At 40.3% G+C, this 20279-nt stretch overlaps 1 protein-coding gene across 2 annotated transcripts in view; it reads left to right on the forward strand.

Moving 5' to 3' along the window:
* Positions 1-18610, forward strand: part of LOC133281665 (melanopsin-like) — a 71148-nt gene extending 52538 nt beyond the window's left edge. Inside the window, exons 11-15 of one of the 2 annotated variants that reach the window (XM_061477438.1) lie at positions 4964-5138; positions 7349-7435; positions 9688-9834; positions 13956-15275; positions 17225-18610. In XM_061477438.1, the coding sequence (XP_061333422.1) occupies positions 4964-5138; positions 7349-7435; positions 9688-9834; positions 13956-14345 (799 nt within the window). In that variant the 3' untranslated portion in view covers positions 14346-15275; positions 17225-18610. The remainder of the gene's footprint in view (positions 1-4963; positions 5139-7348; positions 7436-9687; positions 9835-13955; positions 15276-17224) is intronic. The other variant, XM_061477447.1, reaches the window with a different exon arrangement.
* Positions 18611-20279: the final 1669 nt, after the last annotated feature.

The following is a 20279-nucleotide window of genomic DNA, read 5'->3' on the forward strand; positions in this document are numbered from 1 at the left end:
TGAAACACCTGAATGGATTTTGCAGACATAAAATATTTCTGACCCTATGCCTACATAAACAAATTATAGTATAATTCTACTTATTATTACAGATATCAATTACTGTGTATTTTAAAACAGAACACTGCCAACCCAGCACAGTTTCACTAACAAATACTCAAGCACTATTCAGACTCAATAAGCTGCATGGGTAGCCAACTTTTCTTGCCTTTTTAGTTCCTTCTCAAGCCACTGACAGCCAGTGAATGAGTTTCTGAGCTGAAAGCTATGAATTCTGCATTTTTATCCAGGCCCTTTCTGACTGCAGCAACGTAAGGAACAGAGTATGAAGATAACTTGTTCCCACAGAGTAGATGATTAGAAAGGTAATGATGCATTGTAAAAAGATTTCCATACTGTCTCTCTGATGGGAAATCTACAGAAATAGGTGAATAGAATGATAATTTAATATACCATAACAGACACTTCTCTAAAGAATCAGAAACCTTTCCCTTTGCAGAAGAAAGTCTATTATAATCTCCTTTAATAACTTCTCTAGAGCACCCCAATTGGTCTCCAGAGACCAGATCAGCCTTCCCTGACATTTGAGGAAAGCATGAGAAGGAGCCACCTTGCATTTTAGAAAGGTCACCTGCTCTTTGTGCAAGTTAGGACCTGCAGGCATACAGAGCATGGACACATCTAAAATGATTATGTTCTCAGTCATGTGGTCCTAGAAGGGGTTACAAAGGACTTAACAAAGTATTTTTGCAAGGGAATAATCTGGTGTGGTGTTCTTCTGAATGATTTCAAACAAGGACAAACTTACCTTGCACTTCCCAGACACTATGCAAGCTAAAACTTCTTTTTTGTAGTCGATGTTTTATTTAGACATGTCCTGCCAGCTTCAGCTGAGAAACATGTTCAGGTCCTGGCAAAGTGAGTCACTTCTGTTAAAACTTCTAAAACACTTGGTTTCCAAAAATCTGGTGAAATTTGGGGGTTTTAGAGGGTTGTTTCTGAGCGTTTCGTTTGTTTGGTTAGTGTAAGGAAAGAGAGATGACTCCATTGTGTTCTCAGCCCTATCTCCAGCATTAGGTGGGCTGCTAAATGTTTTTTTCTTTCCCACCTTCGCAACCCACAGCAGGGCACTCCAAAGAAGCTATACCTCATGTATATAGCTCAGAGCTTGGACCTTCCAGAGCTGTACATAACGTGTACACAGTGAAACATACTATATAAGCATCTTGCTTTTTATATAATAATGAACTGCTATTCAGCATATCTCTAGATTTTTCTGCAAGTCTTTCAAAGTGTATCTTCCACAAAAGGATGCTACATTGAGTATGGATGAAATATGGCTATGCCACCGCGGTAAATGTGATAAATGTACGAATGCCACTAGATGGCAGGGTTAGTCGTCGGTATGAGGTTTGTTTCACCCAGGAAGTGGAAAAGCTGTTGAGTTATATAGCCCGAGAACTAGGATTTGGCAGCTGGAAACTGAGTTTAGTGTTTTGAATGTCTAATAAATGACAGTGAGGTTGTAAGAACAGTTAAAGGTTCTCAGAAAGCTGGTGGAAATACACCCAGAAATAATGAAAACATATATAATGCTTGAAAATGCCTGTTATCATAACTAACATCATTTTACATCCTCCAAGAACCTGAGCTTATCTTAGTTTCTGAAGGATCCAGGGAATTTTAATTTAGAACAGGAGAAGGACGAGTCTCTTATGGCTTGCAGAAGTTGATGAGAAGTTTTGCATTGCTGGCTGACCCATTTTGAACCTGGTATTATTTTTTCTGATCCAAAGCTATTATGTTGAGTGATTCCTTATATTATTTCTGCAAGGTCAAGTGAGTGTTTTCAAAGCAGATACCATAGAGCAAACTACTTCAATTAGTCTTTTTCCTATCACCAGCATTGGCTTTTCCAAGTAAAGCTGAAAAAGGCTGGAGTCCACAAGATTTCAGACACTCTTGAAAAGTGTTTTGTTTTACTTTTTCCCTGCTTCCTAATTTGTATTTCTAAATATATCAACAAGAGAAGTGTTTACGGAGTTCTTGTGAAGGCTTTTCATAGACCTGAGAGTATTCAAGTCAGGAAAAGCAGTATTGTTGGGTCCCTTGTGATCAATTAAACATGCAGTTTTAAAACTGAAAAAGCAGCTACAGTACACCAGAAACTGAGCTGGTGACAATATGTTGGCAGGACCAATTTTGCTTGAACAGTAAATAATGAATATGTATGTAGAGATCAGTGTTTTTGGGTATTTTCCAAATTTTCTAATAATTCATGTTATGAGTTGAAAGTAATTTATTTAATGATGGATAAATCAGGGCCAAGACTTAAGGGTTCATGCAGGGGATGAATTACCATTTTGCATTGGTACTACCAAAACAAATTAAATCTATGTTATTTTCCAGATCTTTCTAGAAGGAGGCATCTAGAAATCAGGACCTAAAGAATTCAGATATGGCCCAAACCAAAAAAATGTACAGCTACAACAGCAAGGGGCTTTTTTGCACAGAGAATTGCTGTCACTGCATCTTAACACCCCAACAAATCAGAGAAGTCTTTTTGTGGGGTTTCCTTACCCTAAGGAATGAAAAATAAAAGTAAATTACAAAGGTGTAACAGAAAATGTAACAATGACCTTTGTGCTAGCACTTGGCTTTTAAGAACTGGTCTAGAGGTTAATTGTTGTATACCCCTGCCAACCCCCTTCGCCACCAGGATAAAGAAGAAAAATACTTCTCTTCCTGATAACTGCCACTAGAAATAATAAATACGAATAAGTAAGGAAATGTGCACAGATTTTTAATTCAGGAAATGCTGTTTTGGGTGGGAATAAAGTTTTTACTCCTTAAACAATCTCTATGAGAGAGACTGTCACTTCGCTGTGTTAGTCATTGCAGAAACTTTCTTAGATTTTGGAAGTTTTAGGTTTTGTAGTCATTTGTTCATAGCAAGCAGGGAAATTCTGCACCTTTGTGTTTCCAATTTGCTCCCAAGGGAAACACAATTATACAAAAATTACTTGTTCTAAAGTGCTCCATCATAAACAGCTGAATAATCATAAATATTTTTTATTTGTATTATTTTATCAAAAATGTGTTTGAAATTACTGCATATTTCAGTTTTGCTTACTTTTATTTCAAAGGATTATAAAGATACCATTAAATAAGCACCTCAGTTTATACCTACTTTATACTTCACACATACAGTATTAAAACACATTTCAAAACCTGTTATTTCATTCCAGCCCACAAAATGTCCCTCAACAGTCCTCCCAAATATTAGTAAAACTGAAACTCTGGTCCCTCAAGGCATCAATAATGTTCTTATATTGTCTTTGAAAATTCATCATTAGATATAAATTTCCTGAACCTTCAGCGTGCAGAGGTCTCTGCATGAAATCCTTCTTAATAAACAGGATGGTATGTTTTACACAAACCTGAAGTTCTTGAATACTTTACAGCCCTAGGTAGGCTGTGGCTGACATCAAAAGTTACAGCTATGTCTTAGGGAAGTGGTTGAGCTTCTCAGCTGGGGATAAAAGCTGTCAGCTGCTTTTTCAGCACCAGCCTGAGGTCTTCAATATGAAAATGAGCTTACTGGGGCTTGGCATTTTCTCATGTCCTGCAAACCCCTGCTGATTCTCAAAACTTCTTATTTTCTGCACAAGACTAGCTCCCTTTTTTATCCAGCACCATGTGGGCAGCCTTCTACACCTCCAAGCAGCTGGCAGGCATCTCAGCAGAATCAGGAACAATGGTGTGACAGGAAGCTTTCTTCAGTCCTCGTCTCCACTGTAGGCACAGAATTGCAGTTCAGTTGCCTTTGAAGTTATAAGTAAGGACACACAAGAGTCTGGTATACTGAGAATCATGATGATGGCAAGTATTGGGGTTTGTGGGGTTTGGTGGTGGTGGTGGGTTTGTTTTTGACTGACAAACTAGTGACCCCATAATCAGGTCCCTGAGACTTGAATGTGTAGGATCTTTTCTGAGAACAGAAATGATGACTTAAAATGTACTAATTATTCAACAAACCCGATAACTATAGAAGCAAAGATTCTGCAATATATATCCGCTTGACTTGCATCTCAGTGTGAAGTCAGTATTCAAACATATTCCACTGATCCTTAAGTCCTGTGCATCAGTTGTTTTCCATACACCTTGTTGCTGACTTGCTTCTTGGCTCGCTCATTTAGCTTTGTGCCAGTATTAACTTCATCTGTTGGGCTGAAATAATGGACTGGGAGGCACTGGGGAGGTGTCATACCAAACCAGCACTGTGGCTAGCATCACCCTGCATCACAGTCCTTGGTGGCAGCAAGGAGCAAGTCCAGCTGGCATTGCACGGGGAGGCTCTTGGGCTCTTCTGTGCCATATGGGGCCAGGGGTGGGGTCAGGAGAAATAGACCTTTAATATCATAACTGAGATTATTATTTAATGAATAAGGAAGGTTTAAAATTCTTTGGGGCCTAGATCATCCTTCTCCCCTGTGCTTGTAAGGAGTGTTAATTCCTAATAGGACCTGCCATGATAAAAATAAATAGCAATATCTGGTTCTTCTGCCCCTTTCTCCCTTTGTTTTTTTCCCTTGTCCTGTGCCTTTGCACAGTGAAGAACTTCATACCAGCTAACCGGAAAGTTTTCTGGGCTAACCTTGTAATTAAATCAGAAGCAATCATATTCTTTAATATATTTTCAATTCTTATTACTTATCCATGCAGCTCTTCCATACGTGTTTTGACCTGAGGCCCAGAAGGCACCTGCTATTTTTCTTTCAGCCTATTAAGTAGTTTCCACTAGATATACCACACTTTTTCCATGTAGTCTTTAGGACCTCCTCAATTAAAACAGAAGAGGTGCTGAGGTTATGGAAAGAGATGGTACTTTCACCGTGTGATTTTTTCAAAGCCGTCTCATCAGTGTGCCATCTGTTTTGTTTCTTGTCCCATATTCCTTCAGAAAAACCATCCACAACGCTGTTCCCTGCTTGAGGTTCCTAATACGAATATCGAAGAATGACCTCCTGAGAGGCTCCATAAATGAGTCATCTTTCAGGACCTCTCTCTCCAGCCATCAGTCTCTTGCTGGCAGGACCAAGAGCACTTGTGTTTCATCAGTTTCCACTGGAGAAACTGTAAGTCTTTTCTTGTTTCCGTAAAGGAAAGTGAGTATAATGTTTCTCCGACTCCCAAAATAAGTGAGTCTACAAATACATATTCAAAATTAGAGAATGGAAAAGGGGGGAGGGAGAGGCAGCACATCTGCATGGTTCAGATGCTCACTGGGAGCATGGATGTCCCAGTTAAGCCTTTAATGTGAATTTAAAAGAGCCGTTATCAGGCACGCCCCATGTCACCAGCCACTTCCTATAATTCAGTATCTGAGGAAGCTGAAGGAGGGGAAAACAGTCTCCCTTCCAAAGTTTTTAAACCTATAGAAAAGCTGTCTTACTAGTTTAAAGGAAGTCCATTTCCTGCAGGACAGAAAATCTTTTGATTTGTTTCCCTGGATTTTAACCATGAGGAGTGGAAGACTCCTGCACCCAGTGCAAGGTGGGGTGTTTTGTAAGGCTGGTGATTCAAGTAGTTAGAAATAAAAGGAGTGTTTTCATAGCCCCTCTTGGTATGACTCCCTCTGTCGTTATAAGCCACAAGAAGCCAGCCTTGCCCTCAGAGGTGCTGGGAAGCTGGCTCTGGGGAGAGATGTCTGCCATTGCTGGGGCTGGGGATCAGCACTGCTCCACACTCAGCTTGGGTGTAAGAAACCTTTCAGAGCAATGGCTGCAGTCCGTAACCTTTCACAAAGGTATAAATCACTGTGACAGACTGAGTGTCAAACTCTTGGCTCCCCCCTTGAGCCAGGTGGCAGCTGTCTAAGTGAGGATGGGGCTCTGTTATTTGCATGCTTTCAGGGTGCTGCTGCTGAAAGTCAAGCCATGGAGCTGCATTTCAGTAAGACTGTAATGACAGTGAGTATTTTCAGCTAGACTGAGGTCCTTAATGTAGAAATGGACCACCAGGAAAGTGCACCAGCCTCAGATAAGATAATTTAGCATTGAATTTTCTGCTGGAGAATGGAAGTTTTGTTCAGGTAGCAGCACCAGGGAGATTTCTGAACTTGTTCATGGCAGACAGACTGTAAAGCAAATGCACCTGAGCAAAAAATGCAGTGTTCACTGGGAAACCAAGCAGTCCCAGCCAATGCGAGCACTATGCGCAGAGTGCTGACGTGAAATTCAGGCCTCCTAGCTGAGAAATCCAAAAACAGAATGAAAAACACCCTCAAACCCAACAACAAATGAAAAAAACACTTTAAGTGCCTGAAGGGAAGGCTCACTGCCTGAGCCCTAATGAATCAAAGTCTGTCCCATTATGAAAGACAGGTTACTTCGCAGTCCCTGCTGCTGCTTCCGCTCTTGCACATTAACCATGCAGCCGTATCAGGCAGACTTCCAGTTAAAGTGACTAGCTGTGCTTTACTGAGTAGCCTCAGCCATACAGCTTGTGAAGTTGTGAACCGTTTGCGGGCAAGGATCCTCCTCCACTTTGTGGCTGTATGTCACATATCACAGCAACGTTCCTAGCTATCACTAAACAGCCTATGGATTACTGCCTTACAGACAGGTATAATGATGATTAAACATCATGAAATTACTTAAGTGGGGTGTGTTTTGTCACTCAAAATTAAAAGGTGTTTAAATACCATGCAGTGGATAAGCTAGTTCTCAGGAGAGACCTTGTCTTTTTCTATGGTGTTTCATAAAATGCATCTATCATAAAATTTCTTTTAAATAAAACAATAAAAGGAAGTGTGAAAGGCCTTTCTTAGCCCAAGCAAAGCCTTTTTTGGAGTACTGTTGTTCATCTTTGAGCCAAAGTGTGCTTGAAGTGTGTGATAGGACTCCTGTGGAGTGTGACACTACTGTACTGCACAGCATGAGGATCCCAAGTCATATAATAGTTTGGGTTGGAAGGACCTTCAAAGGTCATCTAGCCCAAACCCCCTGCAATGAGCATGTACATCTTCAATTAAATCAGGTTTCCCAGAACCACGTCCAGCCTGGCTTTAATTTGCTTGCCTAGGCTCTCATAGTCTTCAGGGCACAGGAAGCGCTTTCATATTTATCTCTGTATTACGGCAAAAACCTTAATAACATAGAAAAAAAAGAGTGACTCACTTTGTATGGGCTATGAAATTTAGCATTTGTCTTGGCTCTAAATAATAATAAATTTATCATATATATATTTAAATAGATTAAGTGCTCTAACGAAATAAATGAATATTTCTCTTGCAATGTAAATTAAAGTTAGATAATCTATCCTGCTGACTTAATTCCATTCACAGACCACTGATTACACAATGATGCATGACAGTATCAACTGTGATGATTCAGTAAACTGTAAAATACCCAGATCATCCTTGAAATATGAGGTTAGTATATGCAACATGCCAATATCCTACTTTTAGAAAAAGAGTGTGTGTGCATATACATATATGTATTATATATATGTATTTTGCTTGAGCAAACACAGCACACAAACGTATCTGATTCCCCTTAAGATCATGGGTACTACTTGTCTGTTTACACTTGTGCTTCAGCCCCCCTCTACTCGGCACTTGTGAGGCCTCACCTAGAACACTCTTTTCAGTTCTGAGCCTCTCACTACAAGAGAGACATGGAGATGCTGGAGGGGGTCCAGAGAAGGGCAACAAAGCTGGTGAAAGGTCTGGAACACAAGCCTGATGAGGAATGGCTGTAGGAACTGGGGATGTTTAGTCAGGAGAAAAAGAAAGCTCAGGGGGACCTTATCTTTGTCTACAACTACCTGAAAGGAGGATGGAACGAGGAGATGGCTGGTCTCTTCTCCCAAGTAACAAGCGATAGGACAAGAGGAAATGGCCTCAAGCTGCTCCAGGGGAGGTTTAAGCTGGATATTAGGAAAAATTTCTTCACCAGAAGGGTGCTCAGGCATTGGACCAGGCTGCCCAGGGAAGTGGTGGAATCACTGTTCCTGGAAGTGTTCAAAATCCATGTAGATGAGACCCTCAGTGACACGGTCTAATGGTGGACTTGGCAGTCCTGGGTAACAGCTGGACTTGATGATCTTAAAGGTATTTTCCAATCTAGCTGATTCTATTCTATAATTCTATGATTCATCCACTGGTTGTAGAGAGCAGGTCTAGTGACATGGAAATGTGTTGGCATAGTTTAAGACAGGGATGGCTCCTTGTCTACTTATTTCCAACTTCTTTTTTGCCCCTTTCATCTTTTAAATTGCCTTGACTTAAATTTATTCCTTCACTTTCTCCCCATTAATCCACTGTTTGATGTCAAATGAGGTAATTTCAGTTGTATCACCTACCTTAATCCAAGAAGCTTTCTGTTCTTCACTGTTGGTCACTACTTGGTTTTGGTTCATTTGGGTTAGCAGATTATTGTGTGTATTTAATTGGGGGTGCTGTTTAAAGACATGGTATAATGTGGATAAGAGGCTTCAGTCTTTGGCACAGCTTTGGCTTAGGATTCTCAAATAATGCTGTTAGTAAAGTACGGCACTGTGTTGTGAGTGGATGCAGCCAAAGGTAGTTGTTCTTGGGGTAACCAACAGCTCAGTGCAGTTATACAGATTTTAGCTGAAACAGCAGCTGCTGAAATAAAAGCTAAGCTCAACAACTCTCGCATGGCAACAGGACTGAGTGAAAGTTTGGAATGCTCCCCTAAAGTATTGATGAGCAGGAATGGCACCAGCAACACTGTAAAAGATGCACCTGTTGCCACCAACACTTCCCTCTGTATGTTATGTCCTTAGTGTAGGGAGACAATGCTTTTACAAGTCATATAAAGTTGTATTTACAGTTTAATTCTACAAGGGAGAAGAAATAAAAAGGTGGCAATACATAGATGCATGAGCAAGGTGATGCAGTGGAATTATGCACTAGCTTCCCACTTGTGTGGAAGCCTGTCTGTCCCTCTGTCCATCCATCCATATCTAAAAGCTGGTGTGGAAAGTAGTGGAACGGTTTCATCACTGATATTCAATTAAAAAAGTCACCACAAAGTTAAGGATGATAGATGGCCTCTTCCCAAGCCTGTAAATAGAATGGCATGGTTGCAATGTCATGATAGTGCTACATTTACTGGCATGCTATCAGAAAATCAGCACAGAACCCACTCATTGTGACCCATCCGCTAATGATGGTACAAAGAAGAAGCGAGGTCATGGGGCTTAAGAAGCCCTGGGTGTTCTGGGTATCCAGTTAGGATATATACAAATGTGGATTTGGTCCTGTCCATGTCCATGGTTTTGTACCAGCTGATGGTCATGCAGACTGCCATAAGCCAAACAGATTGGTTGTACTTGCTCTCATCTTTAGACTTAAGGCACTATGCAGCTATAAGCGTAGCACAAACAATGAGATAAAAAAGGGTGTAAAACATATTGGTGAAAAGAGAATAACTAATTTTTCATTATTTCAAAGTTTTGTTTTGGTTCAGAAAAATAGTCCAGGGTAAGTGGCAAGATTAAAAATCAAGCCTCTCCCCAGGGCAGTTTTGAGGGTGAGACCTGTGTTAGAACAGCTTTAGTTTCCTATAGGTGTGCATGGTTTCTGATAGAGTTGGAGAACTTTTAGAATTTGAGAAAGGATGTACCTGTCTGAAATTCTTCATCATTTATTATTAGACCTGGAGTGATGTAGAACTTGACCCTGTAGAGCAAGCTCGTAAGAAGCTGCAGCCATGCCGAAGTCACTCTTTCTCAAGTCCAAGACAGGAGAAGAGAGATCTGCTCCCAAAGACCTGCAGCTACAATGCAGCAACTGCAGAAAAGGTAAGGAAAAAAGTCTCTGCTGGGGACTCTCCATTTTAGTGTTAATCTTGCTACAGCACATAATCTCTGAAATAATAATCCAATCTTTATAACCACCTGTTTCTTCTGAAGGCTTTATTTATCCTGATTCTGATGTCCTCTTCGTCATTGCCTTTATTTCTTTTTTTGTACCTAAAGAGAATGCCAATAATGCCTTATTCATTTTTTTTCACTAATATGTTGCCTGTTTTTGGAAAGCCAGCATTGACTCATAGCTCTAAAGCTGCGTTGAAGCACAGTCAGTGGCATCAAATGCAGGAAGTTGAATGCCTCTTTTCCTGTTTATCTAACCCAGTTCTGCTTCCTCACATCCTGACCCTTGTGTCCACATTGTGGTAACCTCCTTTTACTACAAAGCCAGGGCTGCAAAAGAGTTTGACATGATAGAGGCCACTTTTTTCCTTCCTTCAGAAAAAAAAAACATTAAAATGTTTTATTTCTGTTGAAGGGGAAGTCTCGAAAGAAACTCCCATTTCTCCCTAAGGGTGGGAGAGTCTCGCAGCTGCCACCCTTCCCTCACTGAAAGAGGAGATGGTGAATACTCAGTGCATCTTCTGTGGATGCATCATGCTCGTTGCCCAAACTGTTGAAGTTTTGGACAAAGAAAACTTTGTTGCATAAGGAACCTCTGAGGATGGAAGCAATAGGTCACCCATGAGTCAGCATCTGCCAGAACCGTAACCCCAGTTTCAAAATGATTATTTGTATGGGTGGCACAATGTCAAGCATATATCAGTGCTGTTTTTCCAAGCAGGCTTACAATCCTCTGTGTGTGGCTGGACTGAGTAGCACCCACTTTTTGGTGAAGGCACCTTTTCATGGGGCTACTCTGTTGTGTGTATCCAAACATCCATACCTTGGTCAGCTACAGCATCTGCTTCTGTCCCTTCTGCTCCCTTCTAGCTCTGATGCTAATTGTCTGGAGATAGCATAGTTTAAAGCAGGAACTGTTCTGGAAATTTACAGCCAGCCGATGAACTGGTTCCTGCATGCATCTTTCCTGTCTTCTTTCATGTGTCTCCTTAAGATCAAGTCCTGAGAAACCTTGGTCTTTCCCTGCAACTGTTGTGAATAGTACTGATGGAAAACCAAGGAATTCAAATGTAGTGGCAGGCAACATGGAATCAAATCTTCTGCCCACTTCTGCTGTCCTCCATCACTAGCCCAGCGTGTCCAAGGTGGTAGCTAAGTATCAAAGACAAGAGGTTGTCTTCAGGTTCTGGAGAACCACCAGCTTTCAGTCTCATAAGGAAGGAGAAGGAAAATAAATCTGAGGTGGTCTGCATAAAGGTATTCAGCAATTAAGAAAATGACCCTGGATTCTGGAATTTGTCAGCTGCATAGCCCACAAGAAGGCTCAGATGCTATAATTTGTCCTTGAAAGACATCTGTTGAATTATTTTGATAAATACAAAAGTATTTTAAACAAAAATACTTTCAGGTTGAGGCTTTCAGTGTTGTTCACCAAGATGTGTAGAATTCATTTACATTGAATATTCAAAGCATCATTTGCTTTTCTTAGCAAAGATTCCTGCGTGGCGTGAAGGTCCTTTGTGTGTTAGCTAAATGCAATGCATCAACATTAATTCTATCAGAATAAATTTTTATTTGTCAAGATCAGTTAGAGTGTTTCATTATGTGGCCACCCATTTATCCTCAAAAAAAACCCAACCCCACTGTGTTTTTAGATATTTAAGGTTTTAATAGCATTACTGAATTGTCTATGATTGGATTCCAATTATAGCACTTTCAAAAATGCTCAGTTATGGAAATACAAGTGTGAATTTGGTGCAGGGTCACCTAACTTTCTGATTTAACAAAATAGATAAATTATGTACGTCTGAATTCTTTTCACTGACTGAGATCAAAACTCCTTAATGCACAGCTGCAGATGGGTTGTCAAAAAAGAAAAGGCATCCCTCAAGTGAAAGTTAAAAAGCCAATCAGTGTCCCTGGCTTGGTGCTTTGCATAGCACAAAACACATGGGACTGTTTTCTGTGCTGCCACAGAGATATGCTCTAACCCCATGACTTACTGAAGTTAGTTAGGATGGTAGCAGACCTGATGTAGACTGACATCTGGAAACCTGGTGTGGCAGTGAAGAGGCCTTTTTGGAAGCATTAAAATGCAGGCATGTATTATGAGTGGAAGATAGGTTTGAATACTTGATTTCAAAAGAGAGTTGCCAAGTGTGCTCTCTGCATCCAGGATTCCTGCCAAAGGAATTACCTGGCATGAAAACTAAAAAAACTTGGAAGTGGTGTCCATATTCAAAAGAAACTCTTCCTTCTGCTGTGGTGAAGACCGCACTTGAAGCAGGGAGGACTGGTTTTAGGTTTTTCATTCTATAATTAACTTTGATTTGGAAGAATGGACTGTTCTTGTCTTTCAGGTTGATTTAAACTGCTGGTTTTAGCACATTGTTCTTCCCTCCACTTGGATAAGTAGAGTGGCTGGAGAAATCTTCATCAATAGGAATCAGTGAATGATTGCTGCTTGTGGAGTAAATTTACATAATCCTTCAGAATATACTAGTGTCTTATTCTATACCCAGACTGACAGAGAAACAGAGGGGAAGAGAGAGAGACTAAAAAAATCTCTTGTGGTTTGTTGTTTTTTTTTAACAACATAATTTGTATGAAAAACAAATATGTTTTGTTCTCTGTCTGTAAAATCAGACTGACTTGTGCTATGCAATAAGATATTCTGCTAAACTACTTACTGAGATAATGACCCCTAAATCTTAAAAACCAAAACCAGCCACTATACTCCCTCTCCCTCCCCCCCTTTCCCTTTTTGATTTAAGGATTTCCCAGTATAAAGGCAGTATCACAGGCCATGGACTACGTGGAGACAGAGGAGCCAAATTATAGCTCCTGCTGGCTGTAATCATGCCAGAGACCAATCTAACATTTTAAAAAGATGTTTTAGCACCAAATCTCTATAAATCCATGGGAATTACATGCCTGAATGCTTCAAGAAGACTAAAGTGGAATTAATGAGGTTTATGACTAGAACAGAAATATCTGCAATAGAGGAAAAATATTTACAAAACTATTATGGGAAGCTCAACCTATGGAGAGACTCAGTGTAGCTAGTTAATACGCCTTACAAGTGTATGAAGAGAAATGAATAGAACTGTTACTCTGATAGAAGCTTCATAGCAATCTGGGTAAAACTTTGTTGTATGCTGAATTCCATTAGTCTTCATGAGAATTCACATAGTAATGAGGTAAAAACTGCATTTTATGTTAAATGTTGATTTTCTCCAGGAAGGAGGGACCTCTAGCTTTTCTCTGTATGTAGCATTTTATAACCTGAACTGTCATTTTCTATAGCAAGCCAAAATTGATCACTCATGCCTTCCATTGCCAATGTATTTAAATACTAACCAATACTTTAAAAGCTTATTTAGTTTACTCTGGATTTGCGTACTGTGCACAAAGAGTTATGGAAAGGTCACGGGGGAGTTGCCATCAGGGCGAAGTAGGAAATTAAGTTTTCTCAAAGAAGGCAGATGGGAAGTGTTTAGCAAAGCAAAATAGCAGTTGCTGGTTTTCTCTTCTTTGCTGGTGGAAGTACTATCCAGTACATGCAAAGCCACTGACTGCCCTGAGACAATAACAGGAGCCGTTTGGGGATACCATGACAGAGGTTGTCACAAGGATGATGAAAGTGTAGGCAAATGAAGAATACAGTGTGCTTGAGTCTTACCTGAGATCCCTCCAATGAGACACAGAGAGAAGTGCAATTATCTGGTACCTTGAGATGTGTTAAAAGGGAGAAGTGCTTTTTTGAAACATAAAATAAGTCAGATATAGGAATGGGCTTTTCTTTTCCTTCTTCTCTTTTCGGTCTCTGATGATATTTAGGCATGTTTTCTTTTGCCTCATTTAACATTCTGCTTTCCAAGCTGTAGATGTTAACACACCTGATTTTCTCTCTTTCTAGTAAGTGATTCAAGTGTTTAGAAAATATGACTGGTGACTCAAAAAATGGCTAGTGGTAATGAACATTTCTGCTACTGGTTTCTGTAGTCATATGCTGTATGACAACACTAAAACTTATGTCTCAATTCCAGGTTTCACTCTCCTCCAGCTGTTTGGAGAAGGTGCTTAGGCAGCCAGTCCTACAGGGTCTCCCTGCAACACTTGTGAGCAGCTCCCTAAAAGCAGCCTCTCTGCCTGTTGGTCTGAATAGCAGCAGTGTGAGTGGAGGAGAGGGCTCAGGTACTCCACAGACAGCAGCTCAAGAAAGTCAAGTGAACGGAGTCCTGGGCTCCATCATTAGCAATGCAGTCCCTCGCATCATCATCATTCCTACCTCAGAGACAAACCTATTTCGAGAGGAACTGGAAGAGGAAGAGACTGAATTATTCCACTTTCATGACAAAAAGGGCAATCTGCTGGACTTGGAAGGGCTTAGCTCATCCATGGAGTTCCTTGAAGCTGTTGAGAAATTTCTATCATAAGTTTCTCAAAAGAAAACTTTCCAGTAATTATTTTCTTGGCATCTTCTCCACTTAATTATACCAAATAACCAAAGCCTTGTAGGTTAGATCATCAGACTTGCTGTATGTTTATACAGTAGTCACTAGGCAGCCTTCAGATTTATCTTTGTCCAGACCAGCTCAGGCATGGAAACAGGCTTTCTTTCAGATTATGCTGCAGGAAATGAGCAGCGGAAGATCTGGCAACATGATCGATTGACACTGGTCTTGCTGTCTGCCTGCTTCATAGGGCCCTGACTTGTAACCACAGATGAAGGTGCCAGCAGAAGGAAAACTGACTGAGCAACAGCAGGGGCAGCTGCTGAATGTTTCTGCTACCTGCACATGAAGTGGCATTACTGTTTTGGCCGTTGTCTTTTGGATGGTGATGGGAAGAGCCACAGGACCACAGTTTCCACCAGCCGCAGCAGTAACGCAGGTGGCTCAATGATCTGAACTAAATTTTAATCAAATTATTTTCAGTGTGACTTCTGTTGTGTTTTGTTTTTTAAATAGGCAGCTTGCTAAAAAATAAACAAACGGATGGGGTAACCGGGAAGTGACTGCTTGCCTCTGAAGTTTAGTGCTAGAAGTCTGGATTTTACCTCAGCATCAGTGTGATTACCTGAATGTTGAAACACCAGGTGCTGTATGCTAAAACATACGCTACTACCTATAGAAGCATTTAGAGCACCTTCAGAGTTACAGTCTTGATTAGATATATGTAGATCCTAATTAGTCTGTGATTAAAAGGGTGAATGTTCACAGCTGGCTTGAGAAGTCATTGATAAAAATAAAGCCTTGGCTGCTATGTATAACTTCTTTCTTCAGAGGAGATTCTTCTCCTCTCCTCTAAAATGACACAGTGGATGTCTTCTCCTACTGGTCACTTACCAGAGGATTTCAGAGCAGGTAAAACATCGTCCCGGGGAGAAAACATAGTACTGTGGTGTTTGCTACAGGATTTATACTTGCACCGTTATCTGTGGTTACTGACTGTGTTATTTCATCTGTGCTTCACTTTATGGCTTAGGCTCATAAGAGCCTCCTAGCATTTTATTCCTAACTGTATTCTTGATTTCATTATTCATTTTCCCATTTCTCCACTTCCTTTCAGTCTCTGACTTTAAAATGTAGACAACTTGAACTATATTTTTCTCCACATTGTATTAGTATAACTTAGTAGAAAGCAGGCATTTATCTGGGTATAATAGTGCAAATATTTGGTCTCTGGTGAGTCCAGTCACATTCAGATATCTCACAAGACAGTGAGAGTTTATGTTTGTAGTCCTGATTTATTCCCTTGACTGTATCCTAGATTGTGCAGAGACCACTGAGAGCATTTCCAATTCTTGTGTATGCACTGGCTGGTCTTGAGAAGTAATTTCTCTCTTCCTGTTCTACTGATGCAAAAAACAGATGGAAAATAGAAAGCATAGAAATATATTCTTTAAATTATTTTTTTATTACAAAAGTTAACACAAATCCTGTTTGCAACTAGCTAGACAGGAACACTACTGAAGAACAAGCTAAAACCCAAAGCAGTACAAGAGAGAGAGGAATACCTCACTTGCGGATCTGAGGTTTTGGGGGGTGTGAGCACAGCAGACCTTTGAGACACTTGCTTTTGGTACAGGCTGTACTTTTTTCTTTAGGGCTAAAAAAACCCCACTGGTAGGTTACAAAGCTGATAGCTGAGTTTGGCTGCCTATTGCAATGCTAACACTCTATGCTGCTATTATTTGAGGTACCTTCCTGTCTAGAGACCCTCACCAGAAACAAGGCCAATGTTCCTCCTTACCTTGTAGAGGAGGGGTGAAAGTGGTGGTGGAGCCACATCACATATATGTTTGCCTCTGTGCTGGCTTGGTGCTGGGAGCCAGGGCTCAGCCGGAGCAGCACCACGTTGTGGTACCTGCAGCAGGGCTGCCAAAGGCTATGCCCACCCAGTGCTGGGTTTTCTACTGGGGCCAGGAATGACAAGGTCATTCCTTATGTCAACTGTGCAGTCAGTGACCTTGCCACTTCTTGCATTTAATATCCTCTGCTGCTGTACCTCCTTTCTTCTCGAGCCAGATGTTGGGAAGCAAGTGTTCTTATAAGGCTTCCAAGTCTTAAACCTGACTTTTACTGTTGCAATTACTCTAAATAACAATAAGAAAATGTATTTGGTGTTCCAAGATATAAAAACATGCCCTGGAGCAGATTTTGCACTCAGATGTTGATAGATTTGTACTGGTATGACTGTAGCAGGATATTGCTATAGTTTCAGACAGGATGAAGAAAGTAAGACCTAAAGTAACAGTCAACAAATTCCTCTGTATCCAGACAAAACATTGCATTCTACTTGTTAGGCTGAAAGATGACTTTCCAGTGATCTCTTGGTATGTGCTGGTACTAATAAAGGGTATCAGAAAACTAGGGGGCTTGAGATACGTGCAAAGAAGTGTTTTACACTGTTAATGTCATATACTATTAGTACCATTGCTTCTAAAGCTAATGTCAAGATTACTGTTTACATCAAGTGATATAGGCTAGAATGACAAATGAGATAGCAGTAGAGAGATAAAACATAATGTTGTATGGAATATCAGATAGACTTACTACATTCACTGTGAGACTTCTGCAGAAACACCAGTCACAGAGTAAATGAGTCTTAAATTTACTACCACAATGCAGGAAAAATTTGCAAACTTCTCTGTTGCCACAATAGAATAGATGGCACATAAAATTGTACAATGTTAACTGTTGCTTCCCATTTCATAAAGGAATGTATTGATTCACTCAAATGGAATAAAAAGTCTTAGGCATTAAACTAAAGTATTCATTGCTTGTTTTTCTTGTTTAATCATTAATTTCAGGAGGCAGGAGGAGAAAAGGCAAAGATGAATCAAAGCTGTTGAAAACTGTGTCATGATCCAGTGAATAGTGAGTTACATATGTAACCTTATTTTCAAGTCATTGAGATGTTCTCATACACAACCAGGCACTCTCCTCCTTGAGTGCAGAGCATCTAAAATGAGAGTTCACTGATTTGGTAAAAATCTGAAGTTGATCAGCAGCTTTTGAAATACGATGACTTCAACTGGGATGTCAGGAATCGGGTGAACAAAACTGAAAAAAACTAACCAAAGTCAATACAGTAGAACTGTGACAGCAGTCTTTGATCTTTGTCCTATATCTGAATGACAGTTAACCAACAGTTGTTTGTTTATGCTAAATCTTTGTATAACAGCACAGTTATGGGATATTTCCAGTTTTCATGCGTAGCAGAAGATTCAGACCACAAGTGTAAGCATTTTCTTTTTCCCTGGACAATGAATTTATTTATTTTTTTATAGCTAACTCAATGGTTACATAAAGGTTTCAAACAAGAATTAAAAAAAAAAAACAAACTCACTTGAATCTTAATGAATTTTGCTGCCTTGGGTTGGTATGAAGCATGACTTGATAGCACTTTCTTCCCGAAAGCTCATTCAGTTGCCAGACATCCATCCATTTCTCTCCTTTCAGGAGATACCCCTGAATAAGAAAACCCTTCCACTTTGCTGTCTCAAAAAGGTTTATGCTGTGATGTACAAAACAGGAAAATACTGGGAGGCCAATACCCTCTTTTGTAATTTCCTCACTTTTATTTTCCCCCCCCCTCTTTTTTTACAGCTGCTCTTTACTGATTTCTTGCATATTCTTGATATTTTTTGTCTGGGTCTTTCACAAATACATGAAAGCCATGTAGGCTAGTAAGGAAGCTAGAAACTTAGGTTTGTATTGTGCAGTGTTTTAAGTGTCGACTCCTCTTGCATAGTATATCAAAACTGACCATAATAATTTGGTTCAAAAGTGCATGTACTGGATAACTGCAAGATGAAGTCAGACAAGATGAATGCAGCTGAGTCATATCAGCACCAGCTGATGATCATTTCTTGCTTTGCACCTCGTCCGTAGCCTCAGACTATACATCAATGTTCTGTCTGCACACCTTGAATGGATAGGTATATAAGTGGAGATTTTGGTGCTGGGATACTTTTGTTGCACCTGTCACTTTTACGTGCGTATGAACACCATACCTTCTAAGAACTTGGATGTCTGTCCATATATTTTACTTGCTTTATGATGTGCATGGGTAGCACTCATGCCTGCACTCTGGTTGCACTTGTCAGAGCTGCAGGTTAGTAGCACAACATGAAAAGTTTAACTGTGAAATGTCAAATGTCAGGTGTAAATCCACCATTACTAATTCTCCCCTGTGCCAGTATGGGATCTGCATGCCAGCAATCCTGGTGCCAATACTTCATGGTAGAATTTCCTGAGAGAAAATTTCTGTAGGGGATGGAATCTTATACAATATATTGACATTTTTATCCTGAAAATTTTACTCTTTATTTGTGGCTATACATCATGTAGGCATTTTTATTTAAAAAGTCAGTTGTGTTCTTACCTGAAAGCAAAGCTTCAGAAGACCCTTGTCATCTTCAGGACCTTGTGCTGGATGGAATGAGCCAAAGATATGGGCAGAAACATGTGAGGAGATGGGGTGCTTGCCATGCATGGTCCTCAGTGTGATGTACCACAGCCCTTTTCCTCCGTGAAGAGGAGCAGGTCTCCTTCCCATATAACGGTCAGGATCATGTTCTAGTGGATGCACGTGAAAATGATGTTGATGGTTTTCCGTAAATTCATAGGTAACTAACTGTGAGTAGATTTTCATGGGGACAACAGAGGATGCCTCCCTAGAGTTTCTCCTTCCAAATTTCAGGTCCCTTTCCATTATAAGCAGGTGGTAAAGCCCCACAAAGGAACAGATGGATGTGTTTAATGTTCACAACTAATTTTCCACAGGCATGCTCTTGGAAACAAATGATCCCTATTTCCTGAGATGGAGAAAAGAAATTCCAGCCCAGAGCAGACTACAAGTGTGGAAAATGTGAGGCTGAACACATTCGAGTTTGGTAAATGTAAACCAAATGAAAACAGAAGCTTATAGTGGAAATTGTTGAGCCACCAGGAGTGCAGAGAAATGGCCAACTCCATCTTCATAAAAAATGTTAAAAGCTCTATCCAGACGATTAATACACCCAGGCCTTTTCGTCTAACCCTATCTACGGGAAACTTAACTCAGAGCTACCAGCAGCTTTGTCACGTTTGGGTCACCCTCATCAGACTCAGCTGTCTGGGGACCAGCCTGTGAAGGAAAAGTGAATGAAAAGGTTCTCTTACAAGAGCAAACTTTATTTGCCTTGTTAAACCCAGCAGAAAAAGACAGAGGGGGATATGACTACTATCTTCACATGTGTCTGGGGAGGAAAACCGGCTGTACAAGCAAAGTGTCTATTTTTGGCACAGGAATAAGTTACCGTAAACTTTGTGAATTAATGTATTCTGAAAATTATGTGGGGTTTTAAGTGCTGGGTTTTTTTTTTGAGCCTGGGGCATGTGCATTGTGAACACAAAGGAAACAATTGCATTTTGTACCAGATTCAAGCCTCATATGAGCAGCGCCATCTGGCCAGCTATAGCCGCAGTGACAGCAATCATCATCCAGTCTCAGACACTGATTGCTTCAATAGATTTACAAGTACTTCTTTTAAAGTGCAAATTCACACAGAAACGAATCCTGGTATTAAAACTGTGATTAATAATTTGCTAGACAATTTTAAATAGACTGAGGTTGTTTGAGTCTCAGTGACTCAAACATGAGTGACTGTCAGGAGAGTGCACGAGGCAGGAGTCTTGCTGGAGAATGCAGCAAATTTCCTGACAATGTACAATCATCAGGCAAATAACTGCTTTTGATTTGATGAGGGGAAGTTTGCAAGTGACCCATAGAATCTCTGTCATTCTTTTTGCAAATTTAGTGGAAAAATTGCCTGGTATTTTGCAACGTGGACATAACTTGAGCTCCAGCTGCCTGGAAGG

This window comes from Pezoporus flaviventris, unplaced genomic scaffold (genome assembly GCF_033815535.1).
Source record: "Pezoporus flaviventris isolate CSIRO_AGI_PZ_B2104156 unplaced genomic scaffold, CSIRO_AGI_Pfla_v1 ptg000002l, whole genome shotgun sequence".
Taxonomy (NCBI): domain Eukaryota; kingdom Metazoa; phylum Chordata; class Aves; order Psittaciformes; family Psittacidae; genus Pezoporus; species Pezoporus flaviventris.